Source organism: Nanorana parkeri, unplaced genomic scaffold (assembly GCF_000935625.1).
Source record: "Nanorana parkeri isolate BGI_ZX_2015 unplaced genomic scaffold, ASM93562v1 scaffold39, whole genome shotgun sequence".
Classification (NCBI taxonomy): domain Eukaryota; kingdom Metazoa; phylum Chordata; class Amphibia; order Anura; family Dicroglossidae; genus Nanorana; species Nanorana parkeri.
Window position 1 is genome coordinate 2,681,110 of NW_017306307.1, and position 19,801 is coordinate 2,700,910.

Here is a 19,801-nt window from a genome sequence, read left to right on the forward strand (position 1 = left end):
TATATATATACATACATACATACATACACACACACTAATCTATCTATATCTCTATATATCTATATTACATATTACACACAATATTTTTATTATTACAGTCAGTCTTCTGGGTTTTCATGTTAACATGCTGATGTTAACATGCTGAGGGAACATAAAAGGTTCACGCCACATTTACCGTATTTGCCGGAGTCTAAGGCGACTGGATGTATAAGATGACCCCCTACTTTTCCACTTAAAACATAGGTTTTGGGCTATACTCGTCATATAAGACTACCACACTTCCAAGGCAACACCATTTAAAAACATCATGGATGAATCTGCGGTAATACTGTATGTACGGTAGCTTCGGCTACATACAGAATAGCGCTGAGCCAATCACGGCGAGCGATGCATTCTATTAATGAATACAAAGTCTGCTTGGATTGGCTCACCCTAATTAGCTCAGCGTTGTATACTGCATGTAGCCGAAGCTACTGTACATACAGTATTACCGCACATCCAGCGGACTGACAGATTAGGGATGTTCGTTTTGGGCCACCTTGGCCCAAACAAACTAAAAAGTTATACGTTGTATACCCCCATGTATAAGACGACCCCCGATTTTCGGGGGATGTTTTTAAGTATAAAAAGTAGTCTTATACGCCAGCAAATACAGTATTATCCTCGAACAAGCAAGATACAATTACATAAATGAAATAAAGTACCTTTCTTCCAGTGTGTTCTGGGATTCTTTCAGTTTTGCCTTTAGGTGACGTATTGAGACTTCTTTCTGTTGCAGCGGAGTCAAATACTGCTCAGGAGAGGGCGGCTTGACCCCGTGATTATCTCCACAGGATGTGTATTTCATAGTGCGCCTGTAGACAAGCAAAAGCAAGGTCTTTGAATTGCTGGCCTCCACCCTGTATTATGACGACTTTCACAAAGTTTACTCTTTTAAAATGATTGGTAAAAGCAGCTTTCCTCTCCAAATACTGTTATCTACACACTAGAAAAATAAGTCCTTTAAGGAGATTACCTCAGAAACCTCTGAAAAGCTGTCTATTTATAAGGAAGGATAGCATCATGTAACATAAGTCTGTTGTATCTGTTTGCTGTGTTACTTACACAATATTGTTGGGTAACCCAGAGGTGCAATTAAATGCTGCAGGGCCCCCTTTATCTTTCACAGTAACCTCTAACCTTCCTTCAGCTGTCCGGTTTCAATCAAATAAAATATCTAGTTAGATTCCACATTTTGGAAATGCTTAATAAGCCTACTAGCTTCTTGAGTACCAAATAATGGAGCAATAAATGGATGTAAATGAGAAAAAAATGATCCCGTGCAGAATGTGAGGTGAACACATTTGATAAACATGAGAAGAAAACTGGTTTGAGCAACAACATCTCATAGTCTCCTCTGCAACCAGCCACTGTAGAGGCAAATCCTAACGGTCCAACTGTAAAGAGACCATACAACCTATCCTACCCAGTCACCCTCTGAGAAACTTCAATCTCAAAGGGTTATTAAACCCTCTGGTTTTTTTTGCATACATCTACTGCTAGCAAGCAGTAGATATATGCAAAAATCGTGTAAAAAAAAAAACCCGCTTTAAAAAGGGTTAATACTTTTCTGTGTCTTCCCCGCGCGCTCCTGTCCAAAAATGTGAACATTATCGGGCGGCTGCAAAGCATCTTGGGGCGGGCGCATGCGCAGTTCACATTTCCAGCCAGGACACAAGGAGAGACACAAGGTAAGTCTATGGATGCGTGCATCCGAATGCAGACACCGTGGGACAGAAAGTGCCAGCAAGCTCAGAGGAGTCAGCACAGGATCAGAGACTCGCCGCAGCTCTGGAGGGACAGATGAAAGGGCAGGAAAGATCGGATTAAGAAACATCATTTAAGGTAAGTGCTTTCATTAACATTGGGGGGAGGGGAAAATATTTTTTACTTTAATAGTAGACAGGGGTGTTGTCATGGCATCTTGTTTTGTTTTTTTAATAAGGAAGACATTACAGTTGCAGTACAATTCAAAAGTGTTGCACAAACTCTTGGCGCTATATAAATCCTAAATTAGGGACGAGGTAATAAGGAACTTGGCTTGTGGCATGCTGTGGCTGCCACAAGCCAAGGTAAAAGCCTAATTCAAGTCACATTTTTTAAAATCTCATTATAAACCGGAACCACATTATGATTTGTAAGCGATTTTTGCTTGTTAACGCATTACAATATTTTTTTGTCTCAGTGAAAAAGCCACTTATGTAATTACACATCAGTGCACTATGTTGACAGAGCTGAGTAGCAGCCACACCCCTTAGCACATGCATCCTCAAACAGACTTCTAATGCAGAAGAGGGGGGATGTTTCAGGCCAGAACGAGGGCAGATAGCAGAAAGTACTTGGTCTAATTTTGGTGTTTATTCAACTGCATAATTATATTTAGAAACCCCACACAACTGCTATAACTGTAAAGGGGTGGTAAGACTAGGAAATATAAAGTACAAGGTAATTAGGTCTGCTCATCTATTTCTGTGATTTCAGTCGGGCTTTAACTGCAGTCACCACCCAGCCCACAGTATATTTGCCTTTGTGGTGCAACAGTTATTTCTCTTTTCTGCGATCATGATAGCCTCTTTAACATACTGGTGTCCCACCAAGAACAAACACTCTCTCAGAGAGCATACTACAGTGACTAGCTCATACGGAGCTGAGCTAGCAATAAGAGGAGACTTGATTCAATCAACATGGTTGTTGTGCTTCTGTTCTGCCAAACTGGATGTCCTGAAACATGGAAAGTAGAGCCAGAACTCCCTTTGAAGAACCCTCAAAATTAAAAAAAGAAGCTTGCAGTGCTCAGCCAGTGTCCAAATCCCCTCCCTTAGAATGCATGAATGGATAAAGTAATGGGATGCATGTTCTTATAGAGCTATAAAGACGTGCCGTAAAGGTACAGAACGGAGTACAACACCTGAGTGTAGGGCTGGTGTCGCTGCCCTTGTAGGACCCAGAGTTACTGCTACTAGGAGAGGAGATCCCATATGCATCATGAACATTAATTGGACTCAACTGATTCCTACACAGCACTGAAAACAGATCCTTCTCTCGATTGGCTGGCGGACTCTCTACAGGCTTTCCAGATGAACTGTTGTGGCCTCGCCCATGGGACACTCGACTAAAGGGAAAAAAATGAAAATTTTAAAAACAAATATGGGGCTTCTGATTCCAGCTTACACTAAAACATTTTAAAACTGACTTTTGAGACATCTAGAACGTAAAACATCTTCCGTTAAATAATATACACTTTATTCAAGCAATGCAAGACTGATGACACAAACTGATAATGTAAAAAAGAAACAAAAAAAAACCCTTAAGATATCGGAGGCAGGAGTTGTTTTAATTGTTAAAAAGTTAGCCCTTCCCCATTCTGCACTTCGTCATTATTAGGTAAAGCCACCTAATATGGTGATAGGCAAATAGTTGATGTAAAACTCCAACCAAAATCAAGATAAAAATGAATAGCCCATTAAAAGATAAAACAAATATAAAAAAAATATAAAAAAAATATTTACCACCAATAAGGAACATTCCTCAGCCGTACTATTCTGCCCTTAGTAGTCCTCAGTCATCATTCAACCCACTTCCTCTGGGACCAGGACTCCCCGACTCCCTGAACCCCCGCCTGCCTGTGACTGGACAGTGAAAAGGACAGGCAGCACAGTGGTAAGCTCACCTCTCTCGGTCACTCTGCTTTCTCTTTCTATCAGCAGCTCCTTGTCAACACAAACTGAACAGCTCCTTGTACTGCTTCTTCCGCTCTCACTCCAACCCCGCTGCATAGGGATAGTAAGAGGCTGGTACCAGATCAAATTTAAAGTACTTACACTGCTTGAATTAAAAAAATACATTTAATAAGGTATTATTAACTACAGAGCTGGATTATATCTGCCTAGAGCTCAGCTTCAAGCAAGAAAGGTGTGCTAGCCCTACAACCAAGCGAACTGGTAGCAATAAAGCTATTAAAATGCCCGCTGTACAGGGGATCTGGAGCACTTAATAGACAAGCTGTAAGGCCTGGTTCAACCTATTACAGGCCGTATGAATGCGCTACAAAACTCCCTGCGCCCAAAGAAGTACAGGAGCTTCTTTGGGATGTTTTTGTTGCGCGTTTCCATTGGGATACAGCCAAGTAGCCCTCGGAAACGCACGTTTGTCGCGCGGTATTTTACAGCGAAACGCGGTAAAACCGCACGTCACTAAACGCGCATATTCGATACGCCTAGGTGTGAACTCAGCCTAATACATGCAGACACCTGGAGAGGACTTCATTCGTGGAGACGGTCCTTTTTATTCTGACATCAGGTATACTTTAAAAGGTCAAGTTCACTAAATAATGGAATCACTTGACTTGCAGAAAGTATAGAGGGAAAACCTTGCCTCTCCATCCCACAAAGCCATAGTGAAACGGTCACTCACTCATAACTAGATACTTCTGTAGATACTGTTTTTACATCATGGATCATCCTTCCATTATTTGCCTAAGTGTGGGCCAAACCTGGGAAAGTTGGTGGAGATAACAAATGAGTATGTATGCATGCATGCATATTATATTCTGATGTTGACCTTTCAAATCCATGCTATTCGTAGTTTCAAAGCAGTACAAGAGAGCTTGGGTAGAAAACAATTGGCTCAATGGAAGCCTACACAATAATTGGCCCCTCAAAAACGCAGAGCTCTTTTTAGAGGAACATAAATATAGTCTTTTTATAGTGTTTTAAATAGTTTATAAAGTAAGGATGACACTGCAGATCAAAGATAAAAATTACCCTGAGAGATATACTCTACATTTGCAGTTTACCTGACAATATCCCAGAAATATAGGCATATTAAGGAGGACAAGCAAGCCCAAGGCTGTAAAGATTAGTTAATATTTAGCTATATGTGTACATAAGTTTAGTGGTTTATCAGAGTCTTCAGTTCTGATAAAGGGAAGAATGAGAGAAAATAATCTACATACAGCCAACTTTCTGTTTAGTAATTCCATTGACGGCAGTCTTTTTTTCAAAGCACATTTTAACCTTGTTAATTAGCCACAGAAAATAAGGTAGAGGTGCCTGCATGAAGCATTACACATTTTCCTAAAGGTGCCCATATACTGCTTGATTCTCGTACGAGAATCGCGGGAAGTCCCGCAATCGTACGAGAATCGAATAGTGTGAACGAAGACGTGTGCACGTCTTTTGTCTAAGGAGCATGTTAGAAAACCAGCCGAGAATCGTACGATTTTCGGCTGGTTTGAACGGTGCTCGGGAGACAAATGCCGAACGCACACTGCCCGTTCAGCATTGCGGTCATCGGAAGCCCGCCCCTCAGGGGGGCGGGCTTGTGATAACCGAGAGTACGATCTGCCTGTCCAAGATGGGCAGATCATATGTTTTTTTAATCACTTTACAACCATCGCAAGACTATGGTCTTGCGATGGTTGTACAGTGTATGGCCACCTTAAGAGCCATAGAATAAAAGTAGATATATTGTGTAGATCTTGACCAGCTACTTTACGGTGAATGTGGATCAATACTTCCCTCCAGTGCTTCGGTTCTGGAGTAGTAATGAGGCACAGATACAGGTGTGTATAATGATCTCTATGGAGGAGGAAGCAGCCAGACACTTCTGGCACTGGCCTGATGGAGGTCAACTGCAAAAATCCAAAACCCAGCCAATCACTAGATCCCCTAGGAGAGAACAGCCAGGGTTGCCCATTCCTGCCTACAACCATGGGACCACACAACAAAAAAGACTGACAAATTGGAAGACAGCCATCTCCTTTTTATGACTAAAGCTGAACTCAGGCAGATATGTAAACAGCATTCATTGCATAGATGTATTCAACAAAAAATACTGTAAATCAAATGTAGTGTTACACACTGAACCAGTATATGTATCAGAACCTGTGCTTATATCAGTCTTCTGTAAACCTAAGCAGTACTCACAGTGGGAGAGAAAGACACCACTTGACCTGGGAGGGCTTTTCATGCTTTGTGCAGTACATTTCAGTCTATGTCTGTAAATGTGCCAACAGGTGCAGAAGGCACAGGGGTAACCTAATCAGTGTACTGCTGCTTAGTATCCAATCACAGGCCAGGGCAGGTCCCAAACCAAACTCATTGCTCAACTGTGTAGTGTCCATGGAGGTCTGGGACCTGACTGTGCCGACTGGTAGAGGTGCCTAAACCACAAGGCTAATTGATCAGAAATAATTTGGCACGTTACATAGAATATTACAAATAGAATAGAATATTTTTTTAAATGTGTGCATTTAGCCGTTTGCCTGAAGTTCAGCTCTTAGCCCATACCATAGAATAATGAACATTTCCAGAGGCAGAACAAGAGAGTTCAAGCCAATAGGAAATAACAGGCCCGGTGCTACCGCAAGGCAAGTCAAGTGGCCGCCTGAGGGCGCTGAAGGGGTGAGGGCGGAAAAAACAGGGCATTTTGACAAGTACTTGTACTTGTCAAAATGCCCCGATGCTTGCGCTGTTTTTTTTCTTCACTTACCTTCGGTGCGGGTGAGCAGCGGCGAGTCAGCGTTGGTCCGGTGGGAGGAGCTCCAGGTGGACTCCTAATTTAGCTGGCCGGTAACTGCCAGAGGATCCCGACACGCGCAGCACCTCTGGCAGTCGCCGGCCAGCTAAGTTAGGACCCCACCTGGAGCTCCTCCCACCGGACCAGCGCTGACTCGCCGCTGCTCTCCAACACAGCGCTGACTAGAACCTCACCAGGCACCTTCATCGAGCAGTAAGTGAGGGCAGGGGGGGTCCCTATTAAGAACTAAATGATAATTAGCAGGTGATAATTGTGCATCTATTGTCTGCAGTGTGTACTCTATATGTACTATAGAGTACTATGTACTACATATAGAGTACACACTGCAGACAATAGATGTACAATTATCCTCTGCTAATATGAATGGATTAAAATTATCCATAGTACATAATATGTACATAACATGTAGTTGTACTACGGATCATTTAACCCATTCATGTTAGCCGAGGATAATTGTAAATCTATTGTTGCAGTGTACTCTATATGTAGTAGGTAGTACATGTACGTTACACACGTCCAATACACTGCAGCAATAGCTTTACAATTCTCCCCTGCTAACATGAATAGGTTAAAAGATCCATAGTACATAATATGTAGTTGTACTACGGATCACTTAACCTATTCATGTTAGCAGGGGATAATTGTAACTATTACTGCAGTGTACTGGACGTGTGTGCTGTATATGTACTACGGATCATGATTTAACCTATCCATGTTAGCAGGGCAGAATTGTGAGCGCCTCCCACAAGCTGAGCACCGAGACACGATGCAGCAATCCTGCCCAGCGACGACTACAAGAGGCACCGCGTGAGGCAACAGGGATCGGAGTAAAACTGAGTGAGGGAAGCTGGGACGGGGCTGGCTGTAAATCTATTGCTATAGTGTACTGGACGTGTGTAATGTATATGTAGTACATATATACAGCACAGACCTCCACTACAGCAATAGATTTCCAATTCTCCCCTGCTAACATGAATAGGTTAAATCATGATCCATAGTACATAACATGTAGTTGTACTATGGATCATTTAACCAGTTAGTGTTAGTGAATAGGGAATGCAGCTAGTGTTAGTGGAAAGGGAGTGCGGTTAGTGTTAGTTTATGGTCCTGCTCAACATATTTTGTGGTTCTCCGTACTGTTACGGCGTGGAGGGGGGGGGCGGAGTTCAGGCGAGTATAACTTTTTTTTTTGCACTAAATTCTATGATTTCCATGCACTGCCTCAGTGACAGTGTACACTGACAGCGCATATTTGGCTGTGAAATAATTTTCCAGGCACCTTTAGAAGCAACACATGTTTTTCATCAAACTGCAATATGCACTCTTCAACCAGCTATAGATAGGAATAGGCCAGTAGTTTGTGTGATGCAAAAGTGTTCTGCCACTGACCAATTTTTTTTTTCCTTTATCAAACTCACAAAAAATTAAGAGACTGCAGATGATACGAGTGTGTAAATCTGCCTAGCAGCAGGACATTTTTAATGTAGGAGAACTGGCAGGAGTTTTTCTACAAAAAGCAGTATAAAATGCACTAGCAGCAAGACAATTTTTAAATAACAAGGCTAGGGCCAAATTTACTAGAGAGACAGAGGACACAGGTTGGAGCTTCACTCTTATCACACTCTCATTAAGAATTAAGATACTGCAGAGGATACATTAGTGTAAAATTGTCCAGCAGTAGAACAATTTTAAATCGGGGATAATAGGCCAAAAAGGGTGTCTGCCTAACTTTTATTAATGGAGATAGGGGAGTGCGGTGAATGTGAGGGATATGATGTGATGCAGTGAGCTGGTTTAGGTGCACACTGCTCTTGCACTTCCTTTCAAATTATGCAGCAGCACCCTGCAAACAAAATGCAGCTTAAAGAACAGATGTCAGTAACCAAGTAAGTGAATGCTCCACTTTTATAAAACCACCCAAACTTTATAAATTTTTAATTTCTTCTTTTTTTTGGTTTGTTGATGGGGCATCAACAAACCAAAAAAAAGAAGAAATTAAAATCCCACAATACAAAAAAAACCTTCCTGAGCACATGTGCTCAGGAAGGTACCAAGTGCACAGGGGGCCGCGACCTTATAAACTACACTACACTGCAAATTATACAGTAAACTGAAATAAAACAATCTAGCTTGGTGCCCAGACCTCCTCGGCCACCTATTCGCCCTCCCACAAGTACCCGCCATACTCCCCTGATGGCGGTCCTGGCCGGGTACTTGGATCGCGACCCCCCTGTTCACTTGCAGGACCCCATATGGGGTTGCGACCCACACGCTGGTTTAAAGCACTAGAAAATCAGAAATAAAGTGCAGTTTCCTAGCTGGCCATAATCCTTCCCTGTGTAGTGTCAGCTTTCCCTATGTTGTTGCTACAACAGCTTTCAATTGACTGACACTATGGCTACATTGTGCCCCCCCATTTATAGTAAGGGGGGTGGCCTATGCAAAGTAGCTTCCTTAATGGCAATTCTAAACCTGCTTGCCATAGTTTAGTTTAAAGGCCACACAGTACATTATGGTTATCAAAATTCTCCTGGGCAAATCTGCACACAAATTTGCTGGGTGTGTGAATCTCGAGCCTGCCCATGGTAGTGGTAAACCCAAATCTCATCCCTAGTCCCTAGTCTATAGATTAGGACTATTACTCAAAGCTGAGTGCCATCACCCAAAATGTTGAGGCACACATTGGAGGGGGAACAGTAGCAGAAACAGCATAGGGAGGAGGAGATCAAAAGGAAGATCTCAGCAGAGAGAGACCAACTCCTAGCAGTATTTTACACCGACACTCAAAACGCATATTGGGCGGTCAAAATAAAAAACTAAAATAAAGAGAGCACATATGTGTGGAGATGTACCAGAACAGCACAAGATCTACACACAATGATGTACACAAATACAGTAGGAGGTACACATGCAGTCACCTCTCGGCTGTGCTCCTCGAGCCCCGTTTCTGAGTTTCTGTGCGGTAGGGCGGTCTTCCAAAACAGGAGAGAGGAAAAGGCCATTTCAGAGAACATTTGATACAAGCAAAACAGTATAACCAGAAGAAAAGCACAATGCTGGTCTGCAACTTTGGAAATCTCTTAACAGCAGTATCCAACCAGGAGCCATATGCGGCATTATGCCTCCTTTGGTACTGCACCATGAAGTCTTATGGGAGGTGCTTAGCATCCATTGAGTACTGCCCAGAAGCCATAGGCCAACTGCAGGATACCCAATTTATATCCCTCGTTTCTAAACTGATAATATAGGATGCTGCGTTGCTCCAATGTTTCCTCTGATATTCAAAGTCTGCAGTTGAGCATATTTATATTTTATGAACGGCTGTGATTATAAACCTTTCAAAATCAACGGTTCCCAGATTCAGAGCACTGACCTGCCTCCAAGTATAGTGCAGCCCACACACATTTTACAACATCAGGGGTAAGAGACAAACACCAGAGGCTTGCCAAAGTTTTGAGAAAAGATTACTGAAGCTGGCTGGAAATTATTATGCAAGCGTCTGATAAGGAGGATAAACTAAGTGTACTTTCTGGGCTATTCATACAGATGCAGGGTTTGCTGCATAGTATCAGCAGTTTATTGACCGATTTCAAAATCACATTTTCAATGGAGGACAAACAGCCAATAATGAAAAGCAATACAAGTATTCATTGTGCTCGTGTATTGTGCCTAAGGTTTTCATACAGTCAAATTTGAGAACTTTGACCTTATTGCAGGGCTGCCAATTTTTTTTAGGTCATTTTTAAACTTGATGGAAACCTGTTAACCATTTGGAAGTTCAAGCCCAGCTGTGGAAGATCTCTGCTGTTAACAGTGTAAAAAAAAAAAAAGAAGAAAAGTAGAATATATAGTGGGCTTCCATAATTTTCTTAGAGTAAAACTACTACTTAGTCCGGGCTCACCTGTGTGTGGTTATTCAGGCATTATGTTATGAAGTTGAATGTGCGTTGCATTATGGTAGCCCATTTATTTTGAGTCACCTGCCAACGCTGATCACTGCATTTGACCTTTTTTGGTACTGCAAGGTAGCTGTATGTTGCAACACGGCCCACTTCATTAGGGTGCCATTCAAAATGCATGTAGCATGTTACTGCGGCACAAAATTCCAACCGTTAAATTAGAACTGAAACCAAAACTTTTCTTTTTAGTATAATTTAGTATAGAGTAAGCAAGGGTTTTAACACCTGTCAGCTTTGTTTTTGGATGGTGGCCATCAATAGAACTAGGCTTAGGAACCGGAAGAACTGCCCAGTGAGGGCATTCACCTCCACTAATATGGCGGCCTCTTTAGAGTGCTTTGGAAAGGATGATAAAGTGGGTAAAAGAGCAGTTACAGAATGTTCACTGTGCCCAAGTGTTTTATCATTTACATCTGACTTTTCTCACATGATTTTTAGGATAAGGTTGCCTAAAGCTAGGTTTACTTTAGGATCTAGTCCGATTGGCTGCTGCTGTTAGAATACAGGTTTCACACATCTTTTTGCCTTATTATAAAAGGGAAGGCATTTGTAGGTTAGTACATTTTGTTGTCTGCACCAGATTTTCAAAATCACATTTTATAGACAAGATTGTTACCCATTGGCTGGGTCTGTCACTGCATTTAATTTTTTTTTTTTTAACCATTTTAGCTAAAGTACCAATGCCAGTAAATTGGCTAAGAAGTTTACACTTTAAAGTGAATTTCCACGACACAGCTTTGAGCCTTGCTGCAGTAAATGATTATTACACTGCACTATTAAACTGGGAGCAAAGCATGTATATGTTATGGAAAAATGTGGCTTCTGAGGCAAAAAGCAACGTGAAGGGTTCAGTAAACTATAGCAGCCAATCAGAATTAATTTCCATTGTTCTGACCTAAATTGAAGATTACATTTTTGTTGTTGTTGTGCTATTAAAAATCACTTTGCAATGTCTAGTTCTGTAAACTCGCAGATACAGGAGTGAATTCTTACTTGCGTGAAAATGAGTTTTTCTTTCCTCCGGACGCAGTGCTCATGTGGACTTCTGGTGCAGATATACTGCCAGTACTGCTCGATGAGCTGAAATCCGCTTCACTTCCTACATCCAAAAAATACAGAGATAAACATTTTAACTGCCAAGAACCTGTGCAAAAAGCAAATGATTAAATTAGCTCAAAAATCAACATGGTATGAGAGTGTCACATCCAGTGTACAGAACAAGAAGCCATTGCTAAAATGAAGGATGGACAAATTAGATATTAGCTGAAGTTTAGATTACAGTTGTACCTTAAATGGTATATTTAAACATGGATTCAAGTCTCAAAATAGACACATAACGTATGTGTGTGTATTCTGCTATCTCACAGTCATTTCCAATGTGCTCACCATACAAAAGGCCCACATTTGGTTGAGAAAGATGGGAGGTCGGGACCCATCCATGCCATTGAATCAACACACCACTCAATGTTTGGAGAAACTCCCACCAAATAGGAATTGTACAGCTTGTAAAATAACTTCAGTACATAATCTGTAACCCAAAAATTTGCTCGAGAGGCACTATGCCTTTATCCAACCGGGCCAGAGTGTGCATGTCCGCAGATAGCAGAAACCCCCCCCCCGACAGTGGTGGACATAGCCACTTATGGCCAATGTGCAATTGCCAGCCAAGTAAAAACATGTATTCACTGTGTATTAGTTTAGACCTAGATAGATGCAAACCATGTCCTGAGCTACATGACAGTTGGGAGGAAGTCCGTGTTTTGATGTAAAACACATCTAGTATAAATTGGCCTGTAATTTACAGATGGCCCTTGTGTAGCTGCACAGTTTACACAAAAGATATGTTCAAGCCTATCCCAGGTTTTTGCGTTTACCTAGCCACCCTCATTTGCAACCTTTCCAAACTAGTCATCCAGACAGGGAGGTGACATCACAGCCCCCACACCACGTGGCAGCATTTAGGCCCAGTAATAAGCAGCTCAGGCCTGAGCACCATCACATGGAGGAGGTCACATGCACCCTCAAACCCTGAAGCTCCGCTTCATTAGGAAGAGCCGCCATGGTGCAAAGAGGTGGTGTGGGAGCATGGTTTGATAAGCAAAACTGCCTGGTGGGGTAGGCCATCTACAGAAAATGTAACATTGCCCTGAATGTTTGGAAAAAGTGCAGTTGAAACAGCTGATGAAGCAGATTATAAAAAGGTACCACTGTGTTAATATGTTTGGGGAAAGGTTAATTTTGCATTTCTTATGTTACCACTACCACAGAGGTCTATGGAGACCGGTTAGTATTTACTAATTTTCCTTGTATTTGGTTATTCCCAAGGTTCACCTCATCCTTCATTTTCTACATAAAGGGGTCTTACTGTGCTACAGTATAATGCTATTTTAGCATTTTTTTTCATCCTATATCTCTGAATTGTGCAACACTTCAAACTTCTCACAAATGTAATGTTTTGTACACAAAAAGTCTGTGCTGCAGGACACCACTCTGTCCCCATTGGAATTCCTAGACAAAAAGTTATCATTCCAGGGTATCCAAATGATCGAACACATTATGCATGCACATTCCCAACTGCACGCACCCCCAATTATCCACATCAGTGTTAATGTTTTAGAAGATTTTTTTTCTTTGAACATTCCAGGCCATGTACATGTTTGTTAAACATCCATGCAACTTGTATTTATGTACTTCCCTATCGCTCCCTGTACTTGCACTTACTACACAATCTGCATCAATGCCTAAAGTTACTGGAGCAATCCTTTGTACAAACCATTTCACCATCATTTCTTATTATATGTCCTTTAGTACCAATGGTTCCTCAAGTTTGTAACTCCAGTGCATAAGAAAAAAGGGACATGTTATGGCAAAGTGGACTTAAAGAATCCTATTAGCCCATAACATGTCTGGTTGTGTCACTATGTCGATCCATGAGCCCTACACCATGGAAGCCATAGTTTCCATACACTGCACCAGTGATGGCCAACTAAGCTTTAAGCAGCTGAATGCAGTGTGGAAAATATGGCCATCAGGCTGTATCTGTACTACAAACCAGTAGTTCTGTTGCCACAGGGGCATAAAAGGAGTGATCTGCATAGTTAAGTCCACTGTCCTAAAATGAGAAACTAATTTGTTTAGATTTGTGATGGAAAGGAGAACTGCAAATACCTTCTGTTTAAAGAAGGCTCTACTGAGTTTACATTATAGTAGCACTGATAACACTGAAAGCTCATACAACTGGTAATGTCCTTAGACAGACAATAAAAGCCAACCACTGAATTCTCCATTTTATATAACCATACCAGTATATCCAAATGCTGCTTGTGCCTGCCAAGGCAAACTTGCAATTCCAACCCCCCTATAATTCTATGATCTTCCAATAGCAAGGGGGACCATTGTAAGATTCTAATTGTGATGGGTTTTTATAATTACCCATATGATCTCTGGTCTTCCATTTGCTTACTGTTTTTCATATATAGTCAGATTATATTCAATTTGCATTTTACAACACTTGTTAGGTAATAAAAACTACTTTGGGTGAACAGTAAGCTTGTACTTTGTGAAACTTATCTAAGGCTCAACATGTTTGTGTTTCGAGAACACACTTCCTGAGAACAGGGTCAACTGTGCACTGTTTGTGATACTTTATTTGTATTAGCAGTTCCTTATTCAGGAGACGCTTTTGGGGCAAGTACTGCTCGGAGCAGGAAAAGGGGAATACCATAAATGTTTATCCTGGAAATTAGAGAAAAAAAAATGGATAGTATTCAATTGTTTTGTTGCATGTGCACCAATAGGACTACAATCACCCTGAGAACAGGGAGAGAGAAATTTTTAAAGCTAGCCGTACACCTATAGATCTGCAGATTTTGTGTGGTCAGATGGAAAAAGTGCAACAAATCTCCCACTGGGCCAAGCTTCAGTATCTTGCTATCTCGGCCCCGCTGGCTTTCAAAACACCTGAACAATCTGATTGGATGCAGGCACTATTCAGGTATTTTGAGAGCCAGCTGGGCCGACTAGCCAGATACTGAAGCTTGGCCCAGTGGGAGATTGCTCCATCCGCACAGTTTACCGTAGCTGGAGGAATCTGTTGCACTTTTTCCATCTGACCATAGAAGTCCTTAATGATGTGAAACTTCATGTTAAGTGTTGAACTTCTAGCCAAATATTTAGTGGTAGAAACTTCTAGGAACTCCTTTGTTTTACATGTGCAAGTGTGTGCACAAATTCTGATATGTTAGAGCAGGCCACATTGTTCTCCCTCCACATTGCATCTCTTGTTATTTTGCTTTGCTGAAAATCTGGAAGAAATCAAAGCCTGCTATACTGCATTGACATTGTATTAGCATAACACCCACACCTGGAACACAGCCTCCTCATCCTGTTTATAGGAAAGGAAAACACGTCAGTGTGATCACCGACAAGGCATTAGAGTAGGTGCGCTGTCATAAAACCCTAACTCAATGAAAACGTCTGGTAGTATCAGAAAGCAATCACCTGGATGGTGTAACTTTAGAACACAGGTCAGTTTGGAGTCCAACCACATAGAAATGACTGCGTTAGGCACAACCAGATGTGCCATGAATGAAAGCAGCACAATAAGGATCTTATGCATCACTGGACTTGATGAAAGGAACAGGAGTCAGTCATCTAGCAAATGGAGTATTAAATTTCCATAGCAAATGTTAGATATTGAAAAATATAGGACATTTGCTGGCACATGACTGGGTGTTTAAGGTGAACATGGCTTTACTTTATTCATTCACATTCAGTATGGTAGGTGAACAGCCTCTACTCCTTTATTTAATAAATCCTACTGTGTTATTTACTAAGAAATAGAGGTTATTCCCCAAAGAGAAAGTGATTTTATTTCCACCTGCGTTCCAGTTTTCAATTTCCCCATCACTTCTTGCCCTGGTGATAGCATTGTCACCAGGATAGGAAAGCTCAAAAACATAAATAAAATGAATACATAAAAATTAAATATAACCACCAATGAAAGCATTACAAACCTAGAAAAAAAAACCCACAACAACCTACACATTTCTAACTTTTCCCAACTCTACCCTAGAAAGACTCTAGCTCAGATACACACTTTAACCCATTTGCTGACATTGGGCATGAGGTGGAGTTCCTCAAAGTTCACAGGGCTTACCCCATATACCCTGCTCTTCTCGCCAGCAAATCCCACCTGTCAAAATGGTAGTTGGTACTTGTCCTGTATTACTGCTGCTATATAAAATTGAAGCTTCAGACACTTAATTGAGAAATGCAATGTAGAAACATTTACTCCTGCATTGTTTACTCTTGCATTCATTATACAGATGAAAGGCATGACCTCTGATCTGCATATGTTGAAGCCACGTCATTTGTTAAAGCCCTAATTAGCTCCCCCTTTAAAAAAAAAAAGTGGCTTGACCTGGAAAAATCAAAAATAGATCAAGTGTTTAACAGAAGTAATATTGTTTTGCATCAACAAGACACTAAAAGGACTAAAATTAAAGGATCAGCCTGTTGCTTGGGTAACTAGCTTTTTTTTTGGCCATCACAAGCTTTTCTATGACTAATGGCAGGTTGCCTTTAACAGAACGCTTGCATTCAATCTCCCAGTTATTGCATTTTTTTTTCCCTACAGGTTTTGTGATATGAAAGTGTACCAGAGGCGGCATCCGCCTGTTTGCAGAGCTGTGCCGCATATCAATTCTTTCCCTGTCGGCAGAGTGCAGATCCTAGGCTGGTGTTGTCATGGAGACAGACGTTAATGCATCCTTTTCGCTCGTAGGTCAAGTAAGCAAATGAAGTCAGCTCCATGACAACAGAGAGCAAAAAGAAAAGCCCGAACCTATCAGAGGACAGGCAGTGTGCCGCAGCTGCTCGGCTGAAAGGCAACAATTTATATTATGGGCCGTCTGGTGAGCAGAGGTTAAAAGATAATGGCTGCAGTAATGAAAAGAAGCCATTTCATAAAGAAACAATGAAGCAACCCGACTTGACTCATCCTTACAAGCAGCATCCTCGGAAAATAACACAATTACATCTGAATCTAATGAAAACTCCCCGGCCCAGCTCCACCATTAGAAGAAAAAAAAAAAAAAAAAAAAGTGAGCTGCCATTGCTAATCTCTTTATGAGAATGCCAACTGCCTGGCCATCATATTAATCTTCTAGTTTCACAATTTTGAGCCACTGATCTGGAGTTGGTATACATGCGACTCACTATGAACTGATGGCAAAAGCATGAGTAGGAAACCGCCAATCAGTATTTTGTCAAATTTGCAATTTTAAAAAGACATTGAGGATATTATTTGATCCCCTGCAGATTTTGTAAGTTTGCCCACCTACAAAGAAATGAAAGGCATATCATTTCTATCATTCAGTATTTTAAATGATAGAGACAGAATATCAACCAAAAATCCAGAAAAAAAAAACCACATTATACAAATGTTATAAAAATGAGTTGGAGTTCAGTGAGTAAAATAAGTATTTGATCCCCTACCAACCAACAATTCTGGCTCCCACAGATTAGTCCTGTCAATTTAAGAAGGAACTCCTAATGACAACTCGTTATGTATATATAGACAGAATCTTTCTTCCATTCAAACCTCACCACCATGGGGGAAGACCAAAGAGCTGTCAAAGGACGTTAGGGACAAGATTGTAGACCTGCACAAGGCTGGAATGAGTAAGAAGTTTGGCGAGAAGGAAACCACTGCTGGAGCAAATATTCACAAATGGAAAGAATACAAAATAACCATCAATTGCCCTCGGTCTGGAGCTTCATGCAAGATTTCGCCTCATGGGGTAAGAATGAACATGAGAAAAGTGAGGGATCAGCCCAAAACTACATGGGAGGAGCTTGGGAATGATCTCAAGGCAGCTGGGACCAGTCAAACAAACCATTGGTTACACAATACACCGCCATTGAATGAGATCCTGCAGCACCCGCAAGGTCCCCCTCCTCAAGAAGGCCCATGTACAGGCCCGTCTGAAGTTTGCCAATGAACATCTAAATGATTCGGAGAAGGATTGAGAAAAAATGCTGTGGTGAGATGAGACCAAAATTGAGCTCTTTGGCATTAACTCGACTAGTCATGTTTGGAGGAAGAAAAATGCTGACTATGACCCTAAGAACACCATCCCTACAGTCAAGCAAGGTGGAAACATTATGCTTTGGGGCTTTTTCTCTGCTAAAGGTACAGGCTGACTTTGCCGCATTGAGGGGCCAATGGAAGGGGCCATGTATTGTAAAATCTTGGATGAGAACCTCCTTCTCTCAGCCAGAACACTGAAGATGGGTCGTGGATGGGTCTTTCAGCATGACAATGACCCAAGGAGTGGCCTAGCCAGTCTCCAGACCTTAATCCTATAGAAAATCTATGGAGGGAGCTGAGACTTCGAGTTGCCAAGCGACAGCCAAGAAACCTTAAGCATTTAGAGAAGATCTGTAAAGAAGAGTGGACCAAAATCCCTCCTGAGATGTGTGCAAACCTGGAAACCCATTTTATTTAAATTTCTATGTGAGCTGATAATTTTAAATAAACTTTGTTATTTCATACTGCACTATGAAGGCTGTTGTTTCTCTCTTCTGAAATCCTATTTGAACCATCATCAGGACCGGAAGTATAAGCATCAGTTGTTCGTGGGTAAGAGGAGCCGGGGTCCTGCCGAGGACGTATCCGCTCCACTGCCGAGGGAATCCTGCACGCATCGGTAGAAGAGCCGGGGGACCAGACCCACACCTCTGAGAGGGGCTTTATTTTCATACACCATCTGGTGAGTAACCATCGCTTGGGGGGCTGCAGATTTGGCAACGAAGAGCTGTTGATTTTTTCGTGTTTGGCGCCTTCTTGTTATTTAAACATTATTTGTTTTTTCTTACTGATTCTTACTGATACTGATTTGTCTTTTCATATCACGGATTGAGATTTTTTAAAGGAGTTACATTTTTAAATTTCTTTTTTTTACATTAGTCTTTCACTGGAACACTTGTTACACTGGTTTCTCAATTTAGTAGTTTGTGCTATTATCTCACTACCTGGATTGCTAGAGTGTACGGTTGTTTCTAAGTTTCTTGTCATTCACTGATATCTTGTCACATTGTATTAAGTCATGTTTTCCTTTGGGATCAAATACTTATTTTACTCACTAAACTGCAACTCAATTTATAACATTTGTATCATGTGTTTTTTCTGGATTTTTGGTTGATATTCTGTCTCCATCATTTAAAATACACCTATGATAAAAATTATAGACCTTTCATTTTTTTGTAAGTGGGCAAACTTACAAGATCTGCAGGGGATCAAATACTTATTTGCAACACTGTATATGAAAAGGCAGATGTATTTGCTAATTGCATAAATGGGCTCTGCTTCCTTCTACAGCTGCCCATACTAGAACACACTGGACCATGCAAGACACAGTAGGACAGAAATGGCTTGTCCAGGTGGAAGTCAAGAGCCCATTATTTTAGTGTAACTTTAGAGATTATAAGAGAGCCATACACAGACCAATGCAATCCTCAGATGATAGCATCGTCCGTGTCATACAAATTCAACAACACGTTGCACTGCCGCTCCTTCACGGCCATGCAGCAGGAAGAAGAAAAAAAAAAACGCCTCACACCTCCACAGTAAAAAGAAACCATCCGCACACCACTCGTCACACTAAAAAACTCCTCTATTCAGGGTTGCACAGCTTGGCTCAGTCCCGCCCTCGGTCCACCCCACTAACGCGTTTCACCCCATGCAGGGATCCATGCGGGCCGTTTAAAAATTGGAGTGGATAGCCTTCAGCTTTAAATGGCGGGGTGGCTCAAGAATTGGAAGACGCTCAAATGGCAATAAGACAAGATCTGTAAAAGCTGGCCAGTTTATGCCTGGGGTGTAAAAATCTGTATGGCGCATATAAAATATATGGGAACTCACCTCGCATCTTGAATGATTGTGGGCCTAGAAGAAATCGAGACACAAGTACAAAGAACAGAACAGGAGGTTAGTAGAACATAAGGGGTGATATGGAGTGATAATACAAGGATTATGCCCATGAGCATACACGGACCCACATCACACAGATGGAAGTGTAGACAGCATGGCACACATGCCCAGATGTATCCACAAAGCACCCCCCACCTTTTCTAAGGTAATGATAAAATGAAGAACCCTTTTGGTCACTTGTGTATTATTCTACAAACAATTAAATGCATTTTTTTTTAAATAGTATTATAAACTACAAAAATGTATTTTTCTATTCAAGCTTTATTAA

The 19,801-nt window shown here is 41.4% G+C and overlaps 1 protein-coding gene across 5 annotated transcripts in view; it reads right to left on the reverse strand.

Moving 5' to 3' along the window:
* Window positions 1-19,801, reverse strand: part of SYBU (syntabulin) — a 49,203-nt gene that overhangs the window by 3,694 nt on the left and 25,708 nt on the right. Inside the window, exons 5-9 of one of the 5 annotated variants that reach the window (XM_018570956.1) lie at window positions 19,465-19,488; window positions 11,532-11,637; window positions 9,498-9,551; window positions 3,047-3,151; window positions 705-854 (exon numbers count right to left, since the gene is read on the reverse strand). In XM_018570956.1, the coding sequence (XP_018426458.1) occupies window positions 705-854; window positions 3,047-3,151; window positions 9,498-9,551; window positions 11,532-11,637; window positions 19,465-19,488 (439 nt within the window). Of the gene's footprint in view, window positions 1-704; window positions 855-2,947; window positions 3,152-9,497; window positions 9,552-11,531; window positions 11,638-19,464; window positions 19,489-19,801 lie in introns of all 5 variants that reach the window. The other 4 variants (XM_018570930.1, XM_018570936.1, XM_018570944.1 and 1 more) reach the window with 4 other exon arrangements.